This window comes from Arachis hypogaea, chromosome 19, assembly GCF_003086295.3.
Source record: "Arachis hypogaea cultivar Tifrunner chromosome 19, arahy.Tifrunner.gnm2.J5K5, whole genome shotgun sequence".
Lineage (NCBI taxonomy): Eukaryota > Viridiplantae > Streptophyta > Magnoliopsida > Fabales > Fabaceae > Arachis > Arachis hypogaea.
In genome coordinates this window covers 155,715,083-155,737,454 of record NC_092054.1, presented here as the reverse complement: position 1 = coordinate 155,737,454, position 22,372 = coordinate 155,715,083, and the positions used below count along the sequence as shown (strand labels likewise).

The window sequence follows — 22,372 nt, the reverse complement described above, 5'->3', positions numbered from 1 at the left end:
AGTTTCATCTTTTTTAAAATAAGTATGACATTATATATGTAAAACCTAAAAAATTAGTAAATATAATTTTATAGTTTAATAAGATAGAACTTATTAAAATAAGAATTTTGACACTAATTTTAAAGAATTTGACCCAAAATTAGGTTGAACAAGCAAAATCGGTTGAACCGAGCCTATATTAGGCCCAATGCCCAATCCAATGTCCATTTAAGTGAAGAGCTTCAGCTCTTTTTTCCCAAACTCAAAAGGAATCACGTTGAAGTAAAGGGGAAAGGGGAAAGGGGGGGAAGAACACAAACCCTCATTCATAATTCAATCCTCCATAACTTTTGATCCGGAGCTCCGATCGCTGCATTGTTTGCGGTCACGCGTTCGTAGCGATGAGCTCTACAAAACCTGATACTAAAGTTGGTAAGGAAGCCACACTCCCAGTTTCAATTTCTTCTTCCCAATTTCGAAAATTTGATGATTAGGTGTTAAAATTTTTAGTTGTTTTGATGTTCTAGGGTCAAATTAACTGAAAAAAATTAGTGGGTTTTGCTCAATTGATGCATAAATAAAGTAAGAACCTCAAACCCTTGTCGATTTATGAGTTAGCAAGCTTGAATGTTGGTTATAGTGATATGTTGTGGGATTATATTGAATATTGTTGATTTGGAGTATATCGATGATGTTGGGAGTCTGATTGTTGGACCTTGGTAGCTGAGATTTGGTTCGGAGAGGTTTTGGAGCTGTGGACTCTTGAGAAACGTTGACCTTGAGATGTATTTGGATTTTACGAGAAATCGGCTAAGGTACAATTTAAGTTTCATTTAAGTACCGTGTGGTGTGATGAGAATTCCTATGTTAGATGCCCCTAGGATTAAGTTTGAATTTAGTATTTGGATGGAGTTCGTTATGTGTAGAAGACATGTTGTGATAATTGATGTTTTGGATGATGTATCGTTGTTGTGTTAATTGAAATTGGTATTGGATAGTGAATTATATGGTTATGAATTTATGTATATTGATTTGATGAAATATCGGGCCGGAGGCCGTGAATTTGAGCCGGAAGCTGGAAAGAAGTAAGGGAGGTAAGTGATGGTTGATGGTTGGTGATTTAATGATGATTAATGAGGATATTGAATGTGAAAGTTGAGCCTATGATGAGAATGTGGCAAATCATTGATGCTTGATAAGTTTTGATAATGATTACGAATAATGATAATAATTGATCGTTGATTTATGAATAATATTGGTTAATTGTGAATTTTGTTAGATTTGAAATTAATAGAATTGGATATTGATATGTTGAGAGAGGGATGATAAGAATATGGAAGGATTTTGGTTGGAAATTAGGTTGTTTTAGGTTGAGAAACTTCGATTTGAGAATGAAATGTTGGAAAATAGAGGTTTTGAACTTTTGGGTAAAACTTGGTTTTTAATGAACTTTGGTGATTCATAACTTGAGCCTCGAATTTTGGATTCAAATGAAACCTATTTCAAATTAAAGATAATTTCAAGATCTTTTAAACTGTATAAAGTTTGTGAAAAACGGATTTTTGTAGAGAAAATTATGGACGTCGGAAGTTAGGTGTAGAAAACTGAATTTATGAACTTAACAGCTTTTACCTATTCTGCATAACTCGCGTACGCGAGCCTTGCACACGACGTGATCTTTCGTTTTAGGTTGCACTCCTCGCGTACGCAAGCAGGGGGTCGCGTACACGACCACCCATTTTTAATCCTGCGCGAATGCACGGAAGGGGTGTGCGTATGCACATCCCCTATTTTCTGAAATATGAATTTTTGTGTTTTTAAATCATTCCTCTAGCTTTCGAAAACCCGTTTAAACCCTAGTAGGTGAATTTTGGATAATAAAGTATGACTAGAGCTACGAGGAAGATAACTTATTGATGAAGAAAAAGGTAAAGAAAATGATGATGAATGAGGAAGTGTCGTAATGTTATATATGCTGTGAGCGGTGGCTAAGTTCATGATGTATAATGATGTGATGATGAATGAATGAATGTATGGTTGAGATACCTAGGTAGTAGTAAGGATTGTGGTTCGTCCCGCTTGCTCCAAGTCAATGTTTGAGATTTGATAATAATGCTGATTGATTTAGATTGAATGAATGTATGTTTGAGATACATGGACAATAGTAAGAATTGTGGTTCGTCCCACTTGCTCCAGGTTAGTGATTGTGATACCTGGATAGTAACAAGAATTGTGGTTCGTCCCGCATGCTCCAGGTCAGTGATTGTGACGCCTGGATAATAACAACAGTAGTGGATTATTCCACTTACTCCAAGTTGAGCTTTTAAACACCCGCCTGGGTAGTAGCGATAGTAATGGTTCTTTCACTCGCTCTGGGTTAAGCGGGTAGTAGCAAGGGGGTTGTAGCTCAAACTCACTTGCTCCGTAATGGGTGTTTCTGTCCATGATTAGCTACCAGGATGTGTTGGGGTGTACTATATAACCGACAGATGATATCATCAGCCATAGAACAGACATACATCATATGCATATTTTGAATTTTGGGTTTGTTTAATTACATTGGGTTGCCTAATTATACATGTTTCATGCTTATTTGCTGATTGACTTACTTGGCTTACTTGTGCATTTACTACTTCTCTGTATTGTTTGTGTTTGTATAAAAGTTGAATTACTTGAGGGATGGTTCAGTTCTTGGTTTATTCAGTTGGAAGGTAGTGGAAGTATGAAGGATATTGGGTTAGAATTAGAATCCCCTATAATAGTTGCCTAAGTTATGGATTAGTGAGAACTTGGGATGGATATGACGAGGTAACAAGTTTAAGATGCTTAGTGAATTTATATTATGGTGCATTATATTTATTTGACCCTTTTACCATACTAGGAACCCATGGGTCGGGGGTTCTCATTCCGTATAAATTCTCTATTTTTCAGATGTAGGTCCTGGTGCTCAGCAGCGAGCTGGATTCATCTGGAAGGCGACAAAGTTTATTTGATTCTGTGTTGTACTTTTAGAATCTCTCCTTTTTATTTTGAAAAACCTTTAATATAAATTATGTAAATGTTTAATTTGCAACTTGCCTATAGAGGCGATGATGTATCTTTGGGAAAGATAGGAAATACTGTTGTCAATCTAATATTAAATTTCTGTACCCTAGCCGGCCTAAACTTCGCGGGTCGCGACTAGTGGCTATTTATTTATGTTATCTATATACATTTTGTTCTTATCTTATTCTTATCGTTTTTTGAACGCGTTTTACCTTTCGTCTGCTATCTATTTATGAGAGTATCTTTTCGTTCGTGATTTTATTTTATTTTTCACTAGTTCTTTCATTCAAACATATATATATATATATATATATATATATTCTTACTATTATTTCACTTTGAGTCGTACCACCGTAATATCGTTGACTTATGACTCGAGTATAAGGATTTGTATATTAGGGTATTACAATAAATTTTTTTGGATACAAAAGGATAATGAAGTTGAAGTGAGTAACAAAATTGATTATATAATAAGATACAAATTTTTAGTTTCAAACTAAATTTTTACTTTATTTTTTATCTTTTATTTGATTTTTTTATAATTTTTTCTTGATTTTTTTAATTAATTATGATTGTAATAATTCATCACAAATTTATATTTTGTAGAGAAAATTTATCAATCATAAAATACAAAAGACTTAACTAAAAAATTTAAAAAATATTGATTAATCGCAAAATAAAAAAGTATGAATTGTCTTTAATTATGTTGTAAAATACAAATTGGGGCTATTTAAAATTATTTTTTTACCATTAATGTTAACTTAAATTATAATAAGGTAAAAAATAAAAATTATATATAATAATTTAATTTAATTATTTATACTACTAAAATTATTCTTTATTATATTCAATTTATTTTTATTCATTGGTGATTTTTAATTGTCTATTTTAAATAAAAATTTGAATGGATTGAATTAATTTTTTTTAAATTAGTAATATAATTATTGTGATATTTGCTTTACTCAATAATATTTTTTAATTTATTTAATTTGATTAATCATCTTTTACTTATTTTATGCTAATTTAACTAATTAAAGTTAATAAATTTCAGTTATTTTAATTCTTGCAACTTTTTATTATGATAATATATTTTAATTAATGCATTAATACAATTTTAATATTTATATGTCATTAATAATAATAATCTCTAATCTCATTTTAAAGTGACGTTTTATCCTATATATAATCTCATTTTAAAGTGACGTTTTATCCTATATATATATATATATATATATATATAGAATATCTACTATTTTTTTATATGATTAGATTTGACATATTTATATTCAATTTATTTGATTATTTAATTAGAATTAATTGTATTAAAAAATTAGATTAAGATTATTATAGTAGACTAATTATATTGTTATTAATTAATTATATTAAAAGATTAAGATTATGATAGACTATTATTATTTTATTATTTTTTATTTTGATATTAATTTAGATATTTAGTTTCTTTTAATTATTATTTTTATTCTCTTATTCTATGTATTTATTTCTATAAATCTTGCTAAATTAAACAAGGTACTGTATATCTTTTTTTTATTTCTCTTTTATATACACATAAAATTTATTAAATTATTTTTCTTTTGTCTAATAATTTTATTTCTCTTCTATTTATATTTTTTTCTTCAATATTTTATTGGTTCTTTTTTTTCTAAATTTTACTTTAATTTATGTATTTGTTCTTATTACACCTAACATTTTTTATTTATGTGTAATATATATTCTTATATATGTTATAGAAATATGATTTAATTCCATTAAATTGTTAAATTTTTTTGAAAAATCTAAAGCTACAATATAAAAATATATTTATAGATATTTTACTTTTTTAACTAAAAAATATAATATTTTTTGTCATATTTGTTGAAATTCTAAGTTAAATATGAATATTTATTTTTAAATAGAATAAATATATTTTAAGTTTTTTTGTATCTAAAAATAATATTCTATCAATGTTAGAATTATTTAAATAGATAAGTAATAGTGAACATAGAATTATTTAGGATGAATAGAAATAAGTACAATTTTTTTATTGAAAATATAAATTTAAAATTATTATATTCAATTTTAATAGTCAACCTCTCATTGAACCATTATATGTTCAAAAGATTTTTTAAGAAATAAAATAATTTTAGACATATAATTTTTTATAAAAATTTAATTAATTCAAGATATTTATTGTCGTTGATTAAAAAAGTAAATTGAAATGACAATTTAATATTTTTATACTTTTAAAATATTTTTTTTTCTTGCATGCATTTTTTTATCATCATTTGATTGAATAAAAATTCAATTTTATCTGAAAATTTTGGGATTTCTTAACATCAAAATCATTCATGTCAAATCAATAAAAAATATAACTGAGAACGCAGAAGCGTCCCTTCATTCGAGAGCATAATTGAGATCAGAGAGCTTGGCTCTTGTGGTTCTTGATCTTCGTCAACCGAAACCTTATGTATCCTTGATAGGCTGAATTGAATCACAACTCCACTGTGAAAAAAGAGTTATAAGAGCATCTCCAACGACAATCCAATGAAGGACCCGTTCTGACAAAAGTTGAAGCCCTGCCATTGGAGTAATATAAATACGAATCCCCGCACATATTTTAAAGCAAGTAAGTCCCTCTGAGCAGGGCCTTGCTTTGTTTTTATGGTAAGCAATAAAATTTTAACATGTGGCACTTAATTTAAAAAATAATTAAATAATATCGTAATAATATAACAATTAATAATGTTATAGAATATGTTGCGAATAAAAGGTTGGTATTAATCTTATTAGATACTAACTTATTTAACCTTATGTATATAATTAAATATTGTAATTATTTATAAATTAAATGTGATTTAAGTATTTAATTTAGTTATCTAAAAAATTATATCAAATAATTAAATTATATTTAATTTATTAATAATTATAATACTTCGAAATAGGCAGCAGTATAGACAATTGAAAGAGGACTTGATTGAACACATATGGCAATTTCACAATGCTTGTTGTCAATTATAGAATTTAATTATGTTTTTTTTTTGTATTAAGTAATTTTACAAATTTGTGTAATCCTGAATTATATATTGTGTATTGTTGTTATATATAAATATATTTAATATTAATTTCTTTTAACAGTGAATTATTTTTAAATTTAAATATTTAAATTACATTATTAAAAAAATTAATTATATTAATTTTAAGTATTTTAATTAATTAATTAAGTGGGATCACAACAGGGACTAAAGTTAGTTCCTCCTAATGGAGAAGAGAGAGATGCTTTGAGTTCCTATTTACTGTTTATGACACAAAAGCTGATGTGGAGTTACTTTTTATGACAGGTAGGCCATAAACAGGAACTGGGATGAGTTCCATACTGGAGATGGTCTAAAGACGAGTTTGATGTGTTGAAAACCAAAATCTTAAAGTCATTGTTTATATTTGAGTGTGACACTCATTAAACCCTAAAACTCAAATAAAATAGTATCTATGATTTTAATATCATTTATCCAAATCAAAAGTAAAAGTGACTTATTTAATTCAATATTTATGACAATAAATAAGATCACCGCTATATAAGTCATTTAATATTAAATTATTTAATTTGCGATTATAATTAATATATGTATTGTCCATAAATATATTAAGAAATAATAATTTCCTAACAATCTTCCACTTGAGCTATGCATATATATTTTCCTGAGATAATCACATCTTATAAATTTTAGGCGCACATCTGAATGTTATTTTTCTGATTATTTTAATAATCTGGTCTGTCTCATATATTAAATATGAAATTACCACAATTTTTATCACATTAGTGTCGCAACAAAACTATGATGATCGCTATACTAAAATACTTAACCACATAGATTAAATTTGGATGAGAAAATTCAGAAATTACATACAAAAATGATCTCATGCATGCCTATTTTCAACTGGTCAAACTTTAATAAAAAAATTATTTTATTCGGTGACAGACTCAGATGAAACTGCAACGGCAATGCCCGGACTTATAACGATGGCGACTAAGTGATGAGTATGTGGAAGAAGAATAGAAGAACTTAACATACTCACTCACAATGAGAGAGAGAGAGAGAGAGAGAGAGAGAATTTAACTAGAGAAAAGGGAATCGGCAGGAGAAAGGTGGCAACGGGCTCAACAACGACGGTAATAGGATAAGCAGCGATGACGACATGAGCTGTGAAGTAAGATGGGAGCTGTGAAGAGGTAGGCGGCGATGGGCTTAGCAACAACGATGACCGAAGTTATGAGGTTTTTTTTTTTTAAGAAGTCGAGAGGAAGAAGATTCTGGGTAAGGATGACTGAGTTTCTCTTGCATGGCTATAGAGTATAGACTGAAGTTGTGAATCACTGAATCTGTGATGTGAGGCAAATTCTAATTCCTAAAAAGTTTTTATATGTATATATCTGGAGTGGGTACATCCTAAATCCGATCATGTCTTGTCTTAAGCAAAATCTGCCCCAACTTGACTCAAGTTATTACCCTCCTCAACCGGGTATGGACGGGTCGGATACCCGTGTATTCAGGTACTCAATTTATTAAGAATTTACAGCTAATAGCTAATGAATTGCTATACACACAATGCGAGATTCTAATTCCTAATAATTGTTTAAGGGGACGAATGAGATAATCACTCAACAAACTTAAATTGATTAAAACAAATATTAATTATTTTTAATATTTTAATATTAAAATTCTAAAAATTTAATTTTAATTATAATTTTATAAAATATTTATAATAATAATTATTATATATATTTTATTTAATTTTTTTAATAATATTTTTATATAATTTTATATATTATTTCATACAGAAAGATACACTAGTTAAACTAAAATTCAACTATAATCTATATACATCATGTCTTGATAAAGAAAATTTTGACTAATTTTAAACTTGCTTGTGTGTCTTAATGTGACTTTTTTTTTTAAGTTTGACATGATCTAAAAGATACTATAGCAGACTTATTTAATAATAAAACTTAAGAAAAAAAAACTCAAAATAAATTATGTAATTATGTTCTTCTTTATATCCCTTCCGTCCCTTGTATTTTTATGTATCAAAAAAATAAAATATCTGACACTTTTCATTCAAACCGAAACATTTTATCATATTAAAGTTTATATATATCTTATTTCATATTATATATAGTTATTTTACGAGATTATTGAAGAAGATGTGTAGCTTGATTTTATTGTACAATAATTATTTTATGAGTAAAGGACAAATAGGTCCTTAACCTTTTTTTTCGCAGACATTTTCGTCCTCAAGGATTAGAAAATACATTCATGTTCCTGACCCTTTTAAAATGCGGACAAATTGACCCTCCGTTGAAGTGACTCCGTTAGACTCAACGGAAAACGCTGACGTGGCTCCCGTGGCGCTGACCTGGCCGTTACGGGAGCACACGTGGCACACAGCTTTTCAAAACAGGACATATTAGTCCTTTCACACTAAAACGTGTACCTTTTCAAAACATGACATATTAGTCCTCCCAACCCAAAACGACGTCGTTTCACCCAAATCCCCAACCTTTCACATTTATGAGCCCTAATCCTTCCACAGATCAGCCACCTCCAACCCCAACCACCTCCTGCCCCTGACTCCCTCTTCCACCATTTTCACTATTATCCGCCGCCACCACCTTCATTTTCCTAGATCCCCCGTCCATGGTGGCCGGAGCTTCTCCACCACCGCACGTACACATAGATGACAACAAACCGTAACAGCAACTCACATGTTCTTCTTCCTCTGCAATGCCATTGCCTCTCTCCTTCTCACCCCTCAACAAGCTCAAGCGCTTCAAATCCCTCAAGCTCTGCATTTCAAAGTCTCTCCTCAACGCTCCTTCCCTCTACGAAGCCGTTTCATCTCTCGATCACTTCCACCCTAAGGGCATTCGCTTACCTTCTCGTGTTCTCGCCATCCTCTTGCGCCATTGCTCCGCCTCCAAATCCTACCGTGAGAGCAAATTGGTCCATTTGCATCTCAAGCTGACCGGTCTCAAACGCCCCACTACGTATTTTGCCAACCATTTGATCTGTATGTACTTTAGTTGCGGCAATTTTGTTGGTGCCCGCAAGGTGTTTGACAAAATGGAGGCTAGAAATTTGTACTCTTGGAACAATATGATTTCTGGGTATGTGAAATTGGGCATGATAAAGCAGGCTCGGGGTGTGTTTGATAGAATGCCTGAGAGAGATTTGGTGTCGTGGAATACGATGATTGTTGGGTATGCGCGTAATGGGGTGTTTGGTGAGGCTTTGGGGTTTTATGGGGAGTTGAGGAGATTGTGTATTGGGTATAATGGGTTTAGTTTTGCAAGTGTGTTGATTGTTTGTGTGAAGATGAAGGACTTTGAGCTTTCTAGGCAGGTTCATGTGCAGGTTTTGGTTGTTGGATTTTTTACCAACGTAGTTGTATCATGAGACTAGAACAGAACAGTGGAACACGGTGGTTGTGGAGGGTGCGCATGGGGAGGGGAGTAGAGTGTGTTAGGGTAAGCGAGGGAGTGGAGAGGGAGGGAGATGGGGCAAGGAGAGGAGGGGCAACGTAGGTGGTGGTGGAAGAGGGAGTCAGGGGCAGGAGGTGGTTGGGGTTGGAGGTGGCTGATCTGAGGAAGTGGCTGATCTGTGGAAGGATTAGGGCTCATAAATGTGAAAGATTAGGGGTTTTGGTGAAACGACGTCGTTTTGGGTTGGGAGGACTAATATGTCCTGTTTTAAAAAGTTACAATTTTTAGTGTGAGAGGACTAATATGTCCTGTTTTAAAAAGCTGCATGCCACGTGTGCTCCCGTAACGGCCAGGTCAGTGCCACGGGAGCCACGTCAGCGTTTTCCGTTGAGTCTAACGGAGTCACTTCAACGGAGGGGTCAATTTGTCCGCGTTTTGGAAGGGTCAGGGACATGAATGTATTTTCTAATCCTTGAGGACGAAAATGTCTGCGAAAAAAAAGGTCAAGAACCTATTTGTCCTTTACTCTTATTTTATTTTACAAAGATGTGTAGCTTTATTTTATTGTACAATAATTATTTTATTTTACAAAGTTTGGCAATTGACCTCACAAATGAGAATATGTCCTAATATAAGAGCTTTCTACGTTGCACCCAAAAAATAAGAAAAAAGAAGAAAAAGGAAGTAGTATACAACATTGTTTTTCATTGATAGAGGAGAAGAGTTTGGAATAACATCTGATTCTGAGCAGCTAGTAAAGCTAATTTGATACTTTAGATTTTTGTTGGGGTGAAACAAACCAAAATGGCGTTCGGTTTCAGCAGGTCCTTTAAGATCTTCATCAAACATAGCAAACAAATAAGTTTCAAGCGCTTGATTAGGCCTTTTTGGTGTCCCTTGAGTCACATGTTGAATTAAATTCTGATAATAGAGTTTTGCATTCAACACCGTTGCAGCAGAACCACCATCAGAAGGCCATCCACTCTCTGATACCACCACTTGCAAATTAGGAGCATCAAGCTTTTCAAGTGCTGCATAAACTGCATCTAGTGATGCATCAAACAGATTATGGTACTCATATTTACCATCCTTAATTGTAGTATTTGATGGAGAGAACAATGCAAAATCAAGATTAATGTCATTTGGGTCACCAATGTATGTGAAATAAGTGTATAAATTTACAAGGAGTGGTGCATCTTTATCTGCAAGGAAGCTTATGATTGGTTTTATATATGAATATGAAGAAGGACTAAATGATCCTTGGGATGGAGGGTAAGAGCTTCCCAATAGTGACAATTTTATGGCTGTTGAAACCTTGATTTTTGTGTGTAGCTTGAAAGACACAAGTGCAGCATAAATATTCTGCATTGCCCGGGATATAAATTGGGCTTGTTGATCATTTGGCATTATTTCATTGCCAACAACAATGTACCTAAATTTGACATAGTTTATGTGAGTTTGTATGTTGTTTTGGACCCACTGAATTGCTGATGGTTCAGAAGTTGCAAGAGTCTGAATATCTTCATTAGGAACCCCAACAACCAATTCTATATTTGATCCTTTCAGTGCTTCAATGATTGAAGGATCAGGGTTGTATATTCTCATTTTCTCAATGCCATTTGCTTCGTAAAGATCTACCACTTCTTTTGGAGGTGGTAAGTTATCAGCCACCGTTCCATAGCATACTCCAATTGATTGTGCTGCTATATATTCAATGAAAAATACAAAGTGAAAATTCTGGTGCCGTTGTCTTCATGGGAAGTTAATATTTTAAAATCGTTAGATAATTTGATAAGTTTGACTACTAAATTATCGTCTAACAATTTTTAACTATTAACTTCACATAAAAATAACTGCACGTGAATTTTTACCAAAATATAATTAATCTTAAGGAAGCAAAAAAGAACCATTAAAATTGACATTATTGATTTTAGTATTTGAACAAGGTGTTGAAAGTTTACCTGTTGTTCCTAACACATGGAATAAGAGAAGAATTTGTAGCCCAACAAGTGTTTGCATCAAAGCCATTGTTGACACTTGAGAATGAACTCTACTTTCTGTCCTCTATATGTATTATAACTTGCCAACGAACGTTAATATATATAGGTGAAAACGATTTTGAACAGACATATTAATAAAATAAAGATTTAAGTATTTATCGTCATTAAATCAATACATCATACATGTCTCTTCTTTGACGTAATTAATTATTCCTTTTTGTACCAATAACATGCAACCTTAATTCCAGTAGTCACATGCAAATCCATCATTCTTTAAATAAAACATGATTGAAATTTAATTGCATAGAAAGTTTAGAAGATTTATCCTCCATGCATAGACAATTAGACATACATACACACATCCACGTAATAGAAAGAAACTTATTACATTTATAAGATTTTGATACTTTATATTCGTTATTGTTACACATTTATATCTATCTTATAGTAAAAAATCTCTATATAAATTCGAGATAGAGCGTGACAGTTTTAGTCAATTAATGAAGGGCAATCCGAACGAAAGATGTGGTAGCTCTTATGTCGCTTCTCATTGGTTTTTGCTAAGAGGTCGTCAATGATGAGGAAGAGAACCGTGTGAACCTCTTTAATGACTTCGTTCTGGTCTGTTTTAGGGTTGAATGCAGTGTAGAGAGTTTTGGCCATGAAGGTTAAGTTTTTCGGGTCAAAGACTTGAGATTGTGAAGGGTTCTGAACAGCTAGAAAAATTTGACAACAGAGACAAAGTATATATAATATAATAATAATTTTTATAATTATATTATGTTATAACAAAAACAAATGTTAATCATTTATGTTTAAAAGTATAAATTGAAAATATATTGTTAAATTATTAGACCCAAAAAAATTAGATTTATAGCTAAAAATAATAATCAAAATAATAAATTTTAATAACTATTAAACCATCCTTTTATCTTATCCCATGACAACAATAAAAAAGTTCTACGGTACACAAATTCAGCCTAACAGAATTCATAAATTCAATTTTAATTTTAGCATTTATCATCTTATCTTATCTTTATGTTATCATCTTATCTTATCTTTATGTTATCATGTTATCTTATCTTTGGTTTTCTCTTTCGTAGACAATATTCTGTATATATTTAATTTTATTCTTATAATTCAATCAATCAAAAAATACATAACAAAGTATTCTTTATCTTTGCATATTCTTTTTGTACTCTTTCAATTTTGTTAATAACTATAAAGTATTTTTTTATTACACAATATAATTAAGCTTCAAATTATCTAACAAATTAAAAAAAAATAATTTAAGATAATAACAAATCATCTATAAATTTAAATTAATTTATTAATAAATATTGTTCACAATAATAACAAGGAGAATATGGAGCAGCGACTTTAGCAACAGTAATGCCGGTGGCAGACTGGCAGTGATGCTAGCAGCAATTTATTAGCCAGCGACAGACCCTTAAATAGAACTCCAATTCACGACGGATTAATCTTTAGTTTGTCGGATTAGAAAATACTGTGGCAACAAAAAAAAGAAAATTAAAAAAAAAAAAACAAGTGAATAATAGTCAAAGATTTTTTTTATTTGGTACAACAAGATAAACAGGAGAATGCCTTGATATATAGAAGGTACTTGAAAGGATGACTGTGGTTCTGAACATTTTTTTGGGCCTAATAAACTATTTCATCCACGGTCTAAACGGTTTGAGGTCTTCAATAATAATCATAAATGATTTTTTATTTCAAATTATATAAAATCAGTCATCAAAGTTAATTACAAAAATATTATTTATGTATTAAAAATAAAAAATATTATTTGTATATTAAAATTAGTCATTAAAATCAACTATCAATGTATTTGTGTATAAATATATATATAGTTTAATTTATTTTCAATGTGTATTTATATTTCAACATATATTTTATACTAGTGGCTGATTTTAGTAGCTAATTTTAGTGTACACATAACATAACTCATTAAAAGTAATTATTAAAATTAGTCACTAATATATTTATGTATAATTAAATATATATGTTATTTAATTAATTTTTATTATATATTTATATTTTAACATATATTTCACACTAATAATTAATAATGACTGTAATTAATTTTAATATATACCTAATATCATTAAATTAATTATTATTATAAAATATATATTATTAAAATATAAAATACACATTACAAATAAATTAAATAATATATATTTATATACAAATACATAATATATTTGGTCTTAATGATTAATTTTAGTATGCATCAAACAATTTTTAGGAAGATATTCTCTTCTACTGATGAATTAACTTCATACTACATTGTAGTAGCAATGTAGCATTACATTCTCCATTTCTCTCTGTGATTTGCTAGATTAACTTGAGTTCGAAAAGAGAAAATCCAGCTTTGATGAGACCAAAAGCATCATAGTGGTAAAGCTCTTGATCCCATGGTCGCGTGCGTCCGACACACACAGAGTCGTTTGTTGGCAAGACTCATTCCTCATGCATCTAAATATTCGATTGAGATCTATCATCATCTACCATCATGCATAGGTTGTAAATGATGGTTAACAAAAATTAATTACAAAAGAGAAGGTTATAGCGTACCACGTGAGATTAGGCAAGCGGTTGTTTCCTCTCCCTTCACACAATCTCTTTCATTCTCTACCTTTCATTTTTTTATTATTGTTTTATTGCATTCCACATCCTTTCGCGGCTTCTTCAAGAAATCATTATCCTAACCTCGCTAAACTCGAATCAGCGGCAACCCCTTCATTCCTTTCCACAACATCACACTATTTTATTAACTCTAATCAAAGGTCAAAACGAACTATTAATATTATTGAACATGTTATGGCTCAAACAGTAATAATAATACCAAACAAAGAATAAATGACTATTTGTATCCATGAGAGATGAAAATACTGATATTTATACCTATAAAAGCTCGAAACTAAACTTGTACCTATGATAGATGTCTTCCGTGTAACAAAAATGTCATGACTTGGATTTGAGCTTGGTTCGTGGGTTTTCGATCCTACGTGGCACTCCCCCCTTATCTTCAACCCATCTCTCTTACTCAGACACTCTCTCTTTCTCCAAACCCCACTCTTCACTCTTCAAACCCCACTATGGCCCCTTCTTCCTCAACACTCGCTTCCTCACCATCTATTCCGTCCTTCACGCCGACAAAGCCATTCTCTTCTCCCTCCCCACCACCTCTGACCCCATCAAGGACACCCTCCTCACTCTCATGCTTTCCAACCACTCTTCCTTCATCCTCACCTTCTCCACCTCCCCTTCCTCTTTCGCACTACAAATCCGGGATGGTACTTCTCAACCATCTCTTCATACCGGTCAAGGAAAACAACATCATTATCGTCCCCCTCGTCTTCATCTATCTCTTTCCCAGACTCATTTTCCTCTTCATCAATTATGGAAAAGAAAAATTCAAACTTTGAAAAAAATCAGGCACCCCACAAATCAGTAACACAAGAAATCAAAGTGAAGGAAAAAAAGAACTCGCGATTGAGGAATGCAGACGATGTCATCACTGTCGATCTCGGGGAGCACCCACTCCTTGGACCAGACGCCGAAGCCATAGGGCCAGGAGGTGCGGCCGACGCAGGAATCAAAGAGGTTGCGCCAGTACTCGCCGTTGAACTTCTTGAGGGCGGCCATGTCGTGATGGACGTCGAGGAGGCCTCCGGATTGAGAGCGGTAAACGATCTCATCGAGGGAGTAGGACTCGGTGGAGGAAGGGTTGGCGTTGATGGGGACGTAGCAGGCTGAGAAGAAGTTGTCGTGGGTGATGTTGTTGGACAGGCTTCGTCGCGGATGTTCTCGTCGGCAGGGCGGCGCTGCTTGGGGGAGGTGAGAGGAGTGGTGGGCTGGGATTGGGCCTTGATAGGGAAGTGGGTGGGCCTGGGCCTGGGGGTTGGTGGGTTTTGAGGGGAAAAGGGGAAGATGCGTGGAAGAGGGAGGTAGAAGAAGCAGCAGCCATCGAGGGATTTAGAGTGTGAAATATGAGAAAGCAACTCTCAATCTAAACACTTTAAATACTGTTTGCGATCCGCCGCCGCGATTCCACTTTCACTGGATCACTGCCAACTTGCCTTTCACACTATCGTTTCTTTTTTGTGTTTTGTTCTTCTCCTTCATCTTCTTCCAACTTGAAGAACTGCTGCGACTTCCAAAATTTGCATCAGAGTTAAATCTGTGTGGTGACATTGCTGGGGTTGTGAGTTATCTCTGGGTGCACTTGAATTTCACAAATATTTTATTTTGGGGATATGATTCGAATTGGGGAAGAAGATGAGCTAGGGTTTTCATTTCAAGTATTACCTTCATATAGAAACGTTCAGATCTAGGTAGATAGGGCTTTGGGAGGTTCGGAGAGCCACGTAGGGTCCTACAAACCCGAAGCAAGTGCCAACCCAAGCCAGGCTATTTTTGTCATACGGAGCCCATCTCTCATGGTTACAAAGTTAGTTTCCATCTACGATAAATACAAATATCAGCGTTTTTATCTCTCATGGATACAAATGGTCATTTATTCACCAAACAAATATTGCTCAATTTAAAAAGAGAAAAGTGGCATATTAAGTGGGAGAGCTAAATTAATAACTATATTATTATATTAAAGTTACTTATTTTCTTAGGTTTCACTAATGTAATCATATCTATATGGTAATTAAGTATATAAGAGTTGAGATGTCATCAGTGTTGCTTTCTTGGGTTGAATTTATGTGCTTTGTTAGTTGGAAGGTCTTCAGGCATATTCACCACTTTGAATGAATCTGCATTATTGCATTATTGTAAGAAGGGAGTTTCAAGCTCCAAGCTAAGTGTGCCTCTACTTTATGTAATTATTACTCTCCAAGAAAAACTTTATTCAGTACAGTTTTTTAGTCAAGACATGGAACATTTTCAAACATCAATATATAATACATGCAAATCTCAAATTAGTAACCAAAAACAAAAGCATAACAAATATTGGATAACAGTATGTTGTTTATTTTAAATATAAAGTTGGAAAGACATGCAAAATATGATTTAACAATAATATTAAAAATATATTAAAATCAATCATCAATATAAAATATATATTATAATATAAAATACATTATATTTAATTTTAATATGCAAATAATATTTCTAATAATTTAATATGGGCACATTATTATTCTCTATCAATTGGTGGATAAATTATTTTTTGTATAATATAGATACAAAATATATAGAATTATATATTGATTATATATATGCATATTTGTGTATGGAAATAGATAAAATATTAAAAATTTAGTGTATATTTATCAACTATATATTGACAAAAGATTATCGACTTTAAGTTTGATGTAATATTAAACAATTGAATTAATTTATGTTGATAATTATTTAAGTTGTTTGTTGACTTGTTCAAAAGTTATAAATAATTGGGAAGAGATCAGTAAATAAAATGTTTTCAACTAAAGATTTATTTATTTATACTTTTTTTAAATTTCTTTCCATCTTTTATTAACTTTTGTTTATATACTATTTCATTTTGTTAAAAAAATATTTCTTAACAAAATAAAAAATAAAATTATTTGAGGTGAATTTTTTAATTGTTGTTACTATTACTACTTATATATCATACATATTCAAGAATAAAATAACGTAAAAAATGAAACTCTTATATGAACATTTTTTATAATGATCGATTATACATATGTTTTTTATTATTCTTGTTGTGCATTTTTTATTTTACATGAAAAAATATAAAGTATATGTGACTGTGGGTTATTTTATTTAATTTGATCTTTAAATTTATACGTAAATCTTAATTTAATCCCTGAAATTTTAATTACATCTTTTTAGTTTTTAGATTTTGTAACCTTAATTTTTAAAATAATTTTTGACATAAAAACGTTAATAAAGCACTAACATAAACAATTAAATATTACTTCAAAATTTATAAAATGAGACTTGTTTTATTTTAGTATTCAAATAGTCTAAAAACAATATTAGATCACTTGCTTTGGGGAAAATCACTTCCAAATCAAACCATCATAATGTAGTAACTGATCATGAACCAGGCTACACATTGGGGCAAAAAAAAAAAAAAAACCCTCCATGAGATGATGTTTTTGTTCAAATTAAATTACGAACGTCATTGTCCTCGTTGATGAAGAATATTTCCTAATGGCATAATCACCATGCTTTCAAATCGCTGACCGCCAATAACACAAAATGAACGGTGTGCTTGACCTAACCAATTTTAAACTCATAGTATTAAATTACTCTTCTAACAACAATAAAAAAAAGTCTCGTCATCCATAAATTCAATCCAACAAAAATATAAATTCAATTATAATTTTAGTTTTTATTATTTTATCTTATCTTATTTTTAATTATTCTTATCTTATCTTTATTTATCTTTATCTTTTTTAATCTAATATTCTATATATATTTAATTTTATCTTTATAATACAATTAAATTCAATCAATAAAAAAATACAAAATATAATATCTTTCCTCTCTTCTTTTCTTATTTTTTTCTCAATTTTATCATATAAAAAAATAAGATGATCTCTATTGAACGGCTGCGATTGGGACACACCATCACATTCCCTCCAACTCAAAAACGTATCTCCCGGGAAGATTAAAAAAATAATAAAAAAGAAAAAAGAAAAATGCTCAGCACACGAAAAAGAAAAAGCACCCAAAGCGCATTTTAGCGTGAACCCTGGATCCCAACCCGAACGTTAAAACCGCCGTGGTTCTGATTTGGCTCACTCGTATATAAACTTGCATTTCCCGGTGACTTTGCCAAACACACCTTCTCTCTTCTCTCAAAGTTTTCGTCTTTCCTCTCTCATTCTCCCCGGAATAAAGAGAGAGAAAAAACATATCATTCTCAGCTTCGGAACAAAGAAGCTCTGTATGTTTTGTGTCCATTCTTGCTCTCTTTTGCTCTGAATACTTTCTCCCTCGTATTCTCGTTTCAACGGTAAATGGTGTTTGCGGCTTCTGGACAAGAGACTATGGCCATGGGACCCGAGAGGTCCAAGCCTCTTCACAATTTCATGTTGCCGTGCTTGAAGTGGGGGAGTCAGCGCCACCTACGCTGCATGAAGGTGCCTTCCACCGACGCTGCCGGAGATCGCCGATCTCCGCCGCCGCTCACGCCGAGGAAGAGGCAATTCGATGCGTCGGTCAGCACCGACGTCGCGAGAGGTTCGGAGAAGAGGATAAGGGTGGCGGCGGCGCCGGCAGCGTCGAAGCATTCCCCGCTGCGGTCGGGGATTCAGGCTGACGACGATGGGATCGATGCGGTGAGGGAGAAGCTGATGCTTGATCTGAAGACTGAGGCTGATAGGATGAAAGATGCGATTTTGAGGAAGGAGGCGGTGGCGGTGGCTGCGGACAACGACGATGTCGACGTAGTGGTGGAGCGAAGAGCGCGGGAATTCGCGCCGACGGCAGTGGATACTGCGGCGGCGGCGGTGACGGTGGCTGAAATGAGGCCGTGGAATCTGCGAACGAGAAGGGCCGCATATAAGGATCCGGCGGTTGTCTCCGGCGAGAGTGGGAAGGGACAGCTTAGGATTGAGGAGAAGATGCCGTATTCGTCTCCGTCGAAGAATACCGGCGGCGGAATCATCGGCGGCGGCACCGTCGTGATGTCCCCGAAATTGAAGGCAAGTCCGGAGAAGAAGATGGAAAAGGTGAAATTTTCGTTGCCGCTGGCGAGGAAGGAGATTGAAGACGATTTCATGGTGTTGGTGGGCCACCGGCCTCCGAGGAGGCCCAAGAAGAGGCCCAGAATTGTTCAGAGGCAACTGGATGTAAGCATTTTTCTTTTGTTATGGTAATTGTGTATATTAGTCTCTGGAAGATTGAATTATTTTGATTTTGGTGTGCAGAGCCTCTTCCCAGGGTTGTGGTTGTCAGAGGTTACAGCCGATTCATACAAGGTTCCTGAAGAGGAGGCTACCAAGGTATAATAATTTCAGTCTCCTATTAGTCTTATTCATCTTTAGTGATGTTGTTGAACTTTTTATCTGATTTAGTTGTTAATTGTTTTTGGTGTTTGCAGAGGTAGCATTCAGATTAGCAACTTAGTTTGAAGTTACGTACGCATCTGCCTTTTGTTCCTTCTAATGCTAGTTTTGATTTGATAAGTATAGTTCATTCTTTTGTGTTTATAAGAATAATTTCTCCAAAGAGAGAAATAAAAATGATTGACTGATATTATATAAAGATGTGTAGTTTCAAAGACGAAGCTATGATAGTATTTCAATTACTAGATTTAAGATTGTGGCACTTGTATATTTAAAATTGCTTTGATAGGTGGTAATGTTAGTTTAGTAGTCTCTTCATAACAGTATATTTAAATTTTATGAGATTGCATTGCTCCTTTGTCTCATGACCTCCAATCCCGTTCAGAGATTCTTGTTTATGTATTCTTTTGGGTTTGGCCCAACTCATTGGACAGAATCACAAGTTTTTGTCATGGTATGCTTTCATGTGGAACAAAAACTATGAGATTACTGATTGGGGTTCTGCAACTGTGTTTAAAGTGTGTCCAGCTGAATGACTTGGTGATATGAGATATTGTCTTGTTCAAATTATTCCCTTCTCTTGTCTTAAATTATGTTCAGAGCGGCCAGCACAATCCAATCTCAGTAAAAGTGCACGATGAGCAGCAAATTGTCTTAATTCCCTCCCTTAGTTTTGATTTCATTAGTATTTATAGTTCTCTCACACAGATTTTTCTCTTCTTTTAAGAGAAATGTATCTTTACAAAATAACCCAAAACCACAAATGCACACACAGCAAGTAAATCGGACTCCAGCCTTGATTTCCACTGATTCTGTAATTCCCTTTTTTTTTTTCTCTCTCTTTTATGGAAACTAGTGAGCAGGGCTTGGGCTTCAATGGATGGGATGCGTTAAAAAATTGATGAAGGTTGTGGACATTATTATTGATCCAATACCGATAACATCTCGCTTGGGCCGAAACTATTCAATATATGTATAGTTATTACGTTATTTTATCAACGACTCTTTTGATGGCAAACCCCAAAAAAGAGAAATTTTTGGTTAGTTATAACTACAACAAACAAGCTTAGGCAAGCGTCGCAAGTTTCGATCCGTGACAAATTATTTGTTGGCCTGTCGAGTTAAAAAATACTGTGAATAAAAAAAAAATTACAACGAACAATCACAGCTGCAATAATATTTTTGGTTTACCAGTTTTTTTAAGGGGGCAAATTAAACATGTTTTGTTCAAAACTTCAAATTATCCGATCTTGCTATTAGGTGTAGTGCATGTGCTTTCGCAAATTTCTAGGATTTCAAGAATTCTAATTTAAACACTAAAATTAATTATCATATATTTGTGTATAAATATATATGTAATTTAATTTATTTTTAATATGTATTTTGTATTTTAATATATATTTTAAATCGATAAAAAATCTTTTTTAATAAAAAAAGAATTTTTTTATTTTTTCTGTCAAATTTCTAATAGTAAAAGTAAAAGTATTAAAAAAAAAACTCTTTTTTTAAAAAGTTACAATTTATATCTTTTTCTTAGATGATATTTTTTCTTTAAAAAAAGATGTACTTTCACATAATAAATAAACAAAAAAGTACTATTATCTTATTTTATCTAAACATAATTAATAGATAAAAAAATATATATTTTATTTTTGTGACTGATTTTGGTGATTAATTGTAATGTATATCTAGTACTTGTGTTGGGTGTCATTAAGTCGATAAAAAAAAATCTTTTTTTAATAAAAAAGATTTTTTTTAATTTTTTTAGTGTGTTTGATAAATTTCTAATAGTAAAAGTAAAAGTATTAGAAAAAAAAAAAACTCTTTTTTGAGAAGTTACAATTTATATCTTTTTTTTTAAATGATATTTTTTTCTTTAAAAAAAGATGTTCTTTCATATAATAAATAAACAAAAAAAAGTACTATTATCTTATTTTATCTAAGTATAATTGATAGATAAAAGAAATTTTTTACATGAGATATCTAAGTATAAAATTACTTATATTTTTATAAAAAAATTTAAAAAAAAAATATCATTTAAAAGATATTTTTTTCGAAAATGACGGCCCAACAAATCGCTGGTATGGTTGCCATGATTTTTGGGAACTACTGATCTCCAATTCTTTACTACTTATCCAGTTCCACTCTTTAAAGACGTTAGTGTTGTGGACTACAAATATAGAAGGCTTGAATCCTCTTATAATGTAGACGAGCTACAAAATGGTAGATTTTCCATGTTGGATTTATATAATCAAAGTATCAAACGTATGACTTTATATTCAAATGACAATTAATATGAGACTAAATAAACTACTAAACTGCCAGTCTGCACTCTAGTGCTGCTATTTTGGATTTGGTTGTTTTTTTTATATGTTTTTATAAAATTTTTCAATATTTTTTTATTTATGTTATGTGTATACTAAAAATTAGTCACTAAATTAATTATTGGTATAATATACATGTTAAATATAAAATAACATATGTATTTATAAATAAATATAGTGACTAATTTTATATTTAATTTTTTGTGAGCCTATAATATTTTTTTTTTATATTTTTTACATAATGACTTATCATAAAACAAGTTCCTACATTTGGGTATCCAATTTAAATTTTTTTTTTGTGAAAGGTATTTACACGTTTCTTTTTCTTCATATAATAACTATAGAAAATGTATTCTAATTATTGGCAAAAAGGAAATATATAAATATGTATTCTACCATGATCAAAAAATTATTTAAGTTTAAAATTTTTAAACTTTTAAATTCACTTAGTCATTCATTTCTTCTTCCTTTTACTCCTAATATGTCCACCTCCTCTTTTTTTTTTTTTTA

General features: G+C 31.8%; 2 protein-coding genes and 1 long non-coding RNA gene across 3 annotated transcripts; 2 read left to right on the top strand and 1 right to left on the bottom strand.

Moving 5' to 3' along the window:
- Positions 1-205: 205 nt before the first annotated feature.
- LOC112776703 (uncharacterized) lies at positions 206-3,201 on the top strand. Its single transcript, XR_003190145.2, has 2 exons — positions 206-411; positions 2,911-3,201. It is a non-coding gene; the product is annotated as an uncharacterized lncRNA (long non-coding RNA).
- Positions 3,202-9,475: 6,274 nt separating this feature from the next.
- LOC112779158 (glucan endo-1,3-beta-glucosidase-like) lies at positions 9,476-11,527 on the bottom strand. Its single transcript, XM_072228642.1, has 3 exons — positions 11,461-11,527; positions 10,193-11,202; positions 9,476-9,670 (listed from the first exon to the last, which is right to left on the bottom strand). The coding sequence occupies exons 1-3, from the start codon at positions 11,525-11,527 to the stop codon at positions 9,476-9,478; spliced, it is 1,272 nt and encodes a 423-aa protein (XP_072084743.1).
- Positions 11,528-18,056: 6,529 nt separating this feature from the next.
- Positions 18,057-19,903, top strand: LOC112776943 (uncharacterized). Its single transcript, XM_025821222.3, has 3 exons — positions 18,057-19,322; positions 19,401-19,475; positions 19,574-19,903. The coding sequence occupies exons 1-3, from the start codon at positions 18,489-18,491 to the stop codon at positions 19,577-19,579; spliced, it is 915 nt and encodes a 304-aa protein (XP_025677007.1). The 5' UTR covers positions 18,057-18,488; the 3' UTR covers positions 19,580-19,903.
- Positions 19,904-22,372: the final 2,469 nt, after the last annotated feature.

Bases quoted from the DNA above. Each gene is read 5' to 3' on its own strand.
- LOC112779158 (XM_072228642.1), bottom strand. From the start codon at position 11,527: ATGGCTTTGATGCAAACACTTGTTGGGCTACAAATTCTTCTCTTATTC. The intron at 11,203-11,460 runs GTAAACTTTCAA...TTGAATATATAG, and splicing joins CCATGTGTTAGGAACAACAG to CAGCACAATCAATTGGAGTA. The intron at 9,671-10,192 runs GTATACTACTTC...TCCACAGATCAG, and splicing joins TATCAATGAAAAACAATGTT to CCACTTCCTCAGATCAGCCA.
- LOC112776943 (XM_025821222.3), top strand. From the start codon at position 18,489: ATGGTGTTTGCGGCTTCTGGACAAGAGACTATGGCCATGGGACCCGAG. The intron at 19,323-19,400 runs GTAAGCATTTTT...TTTGGTGTGCAG, and splicing joins TTGTTCAGAGGCAACTGGAT to AGCCTCTTCCCAGGGTTGTG.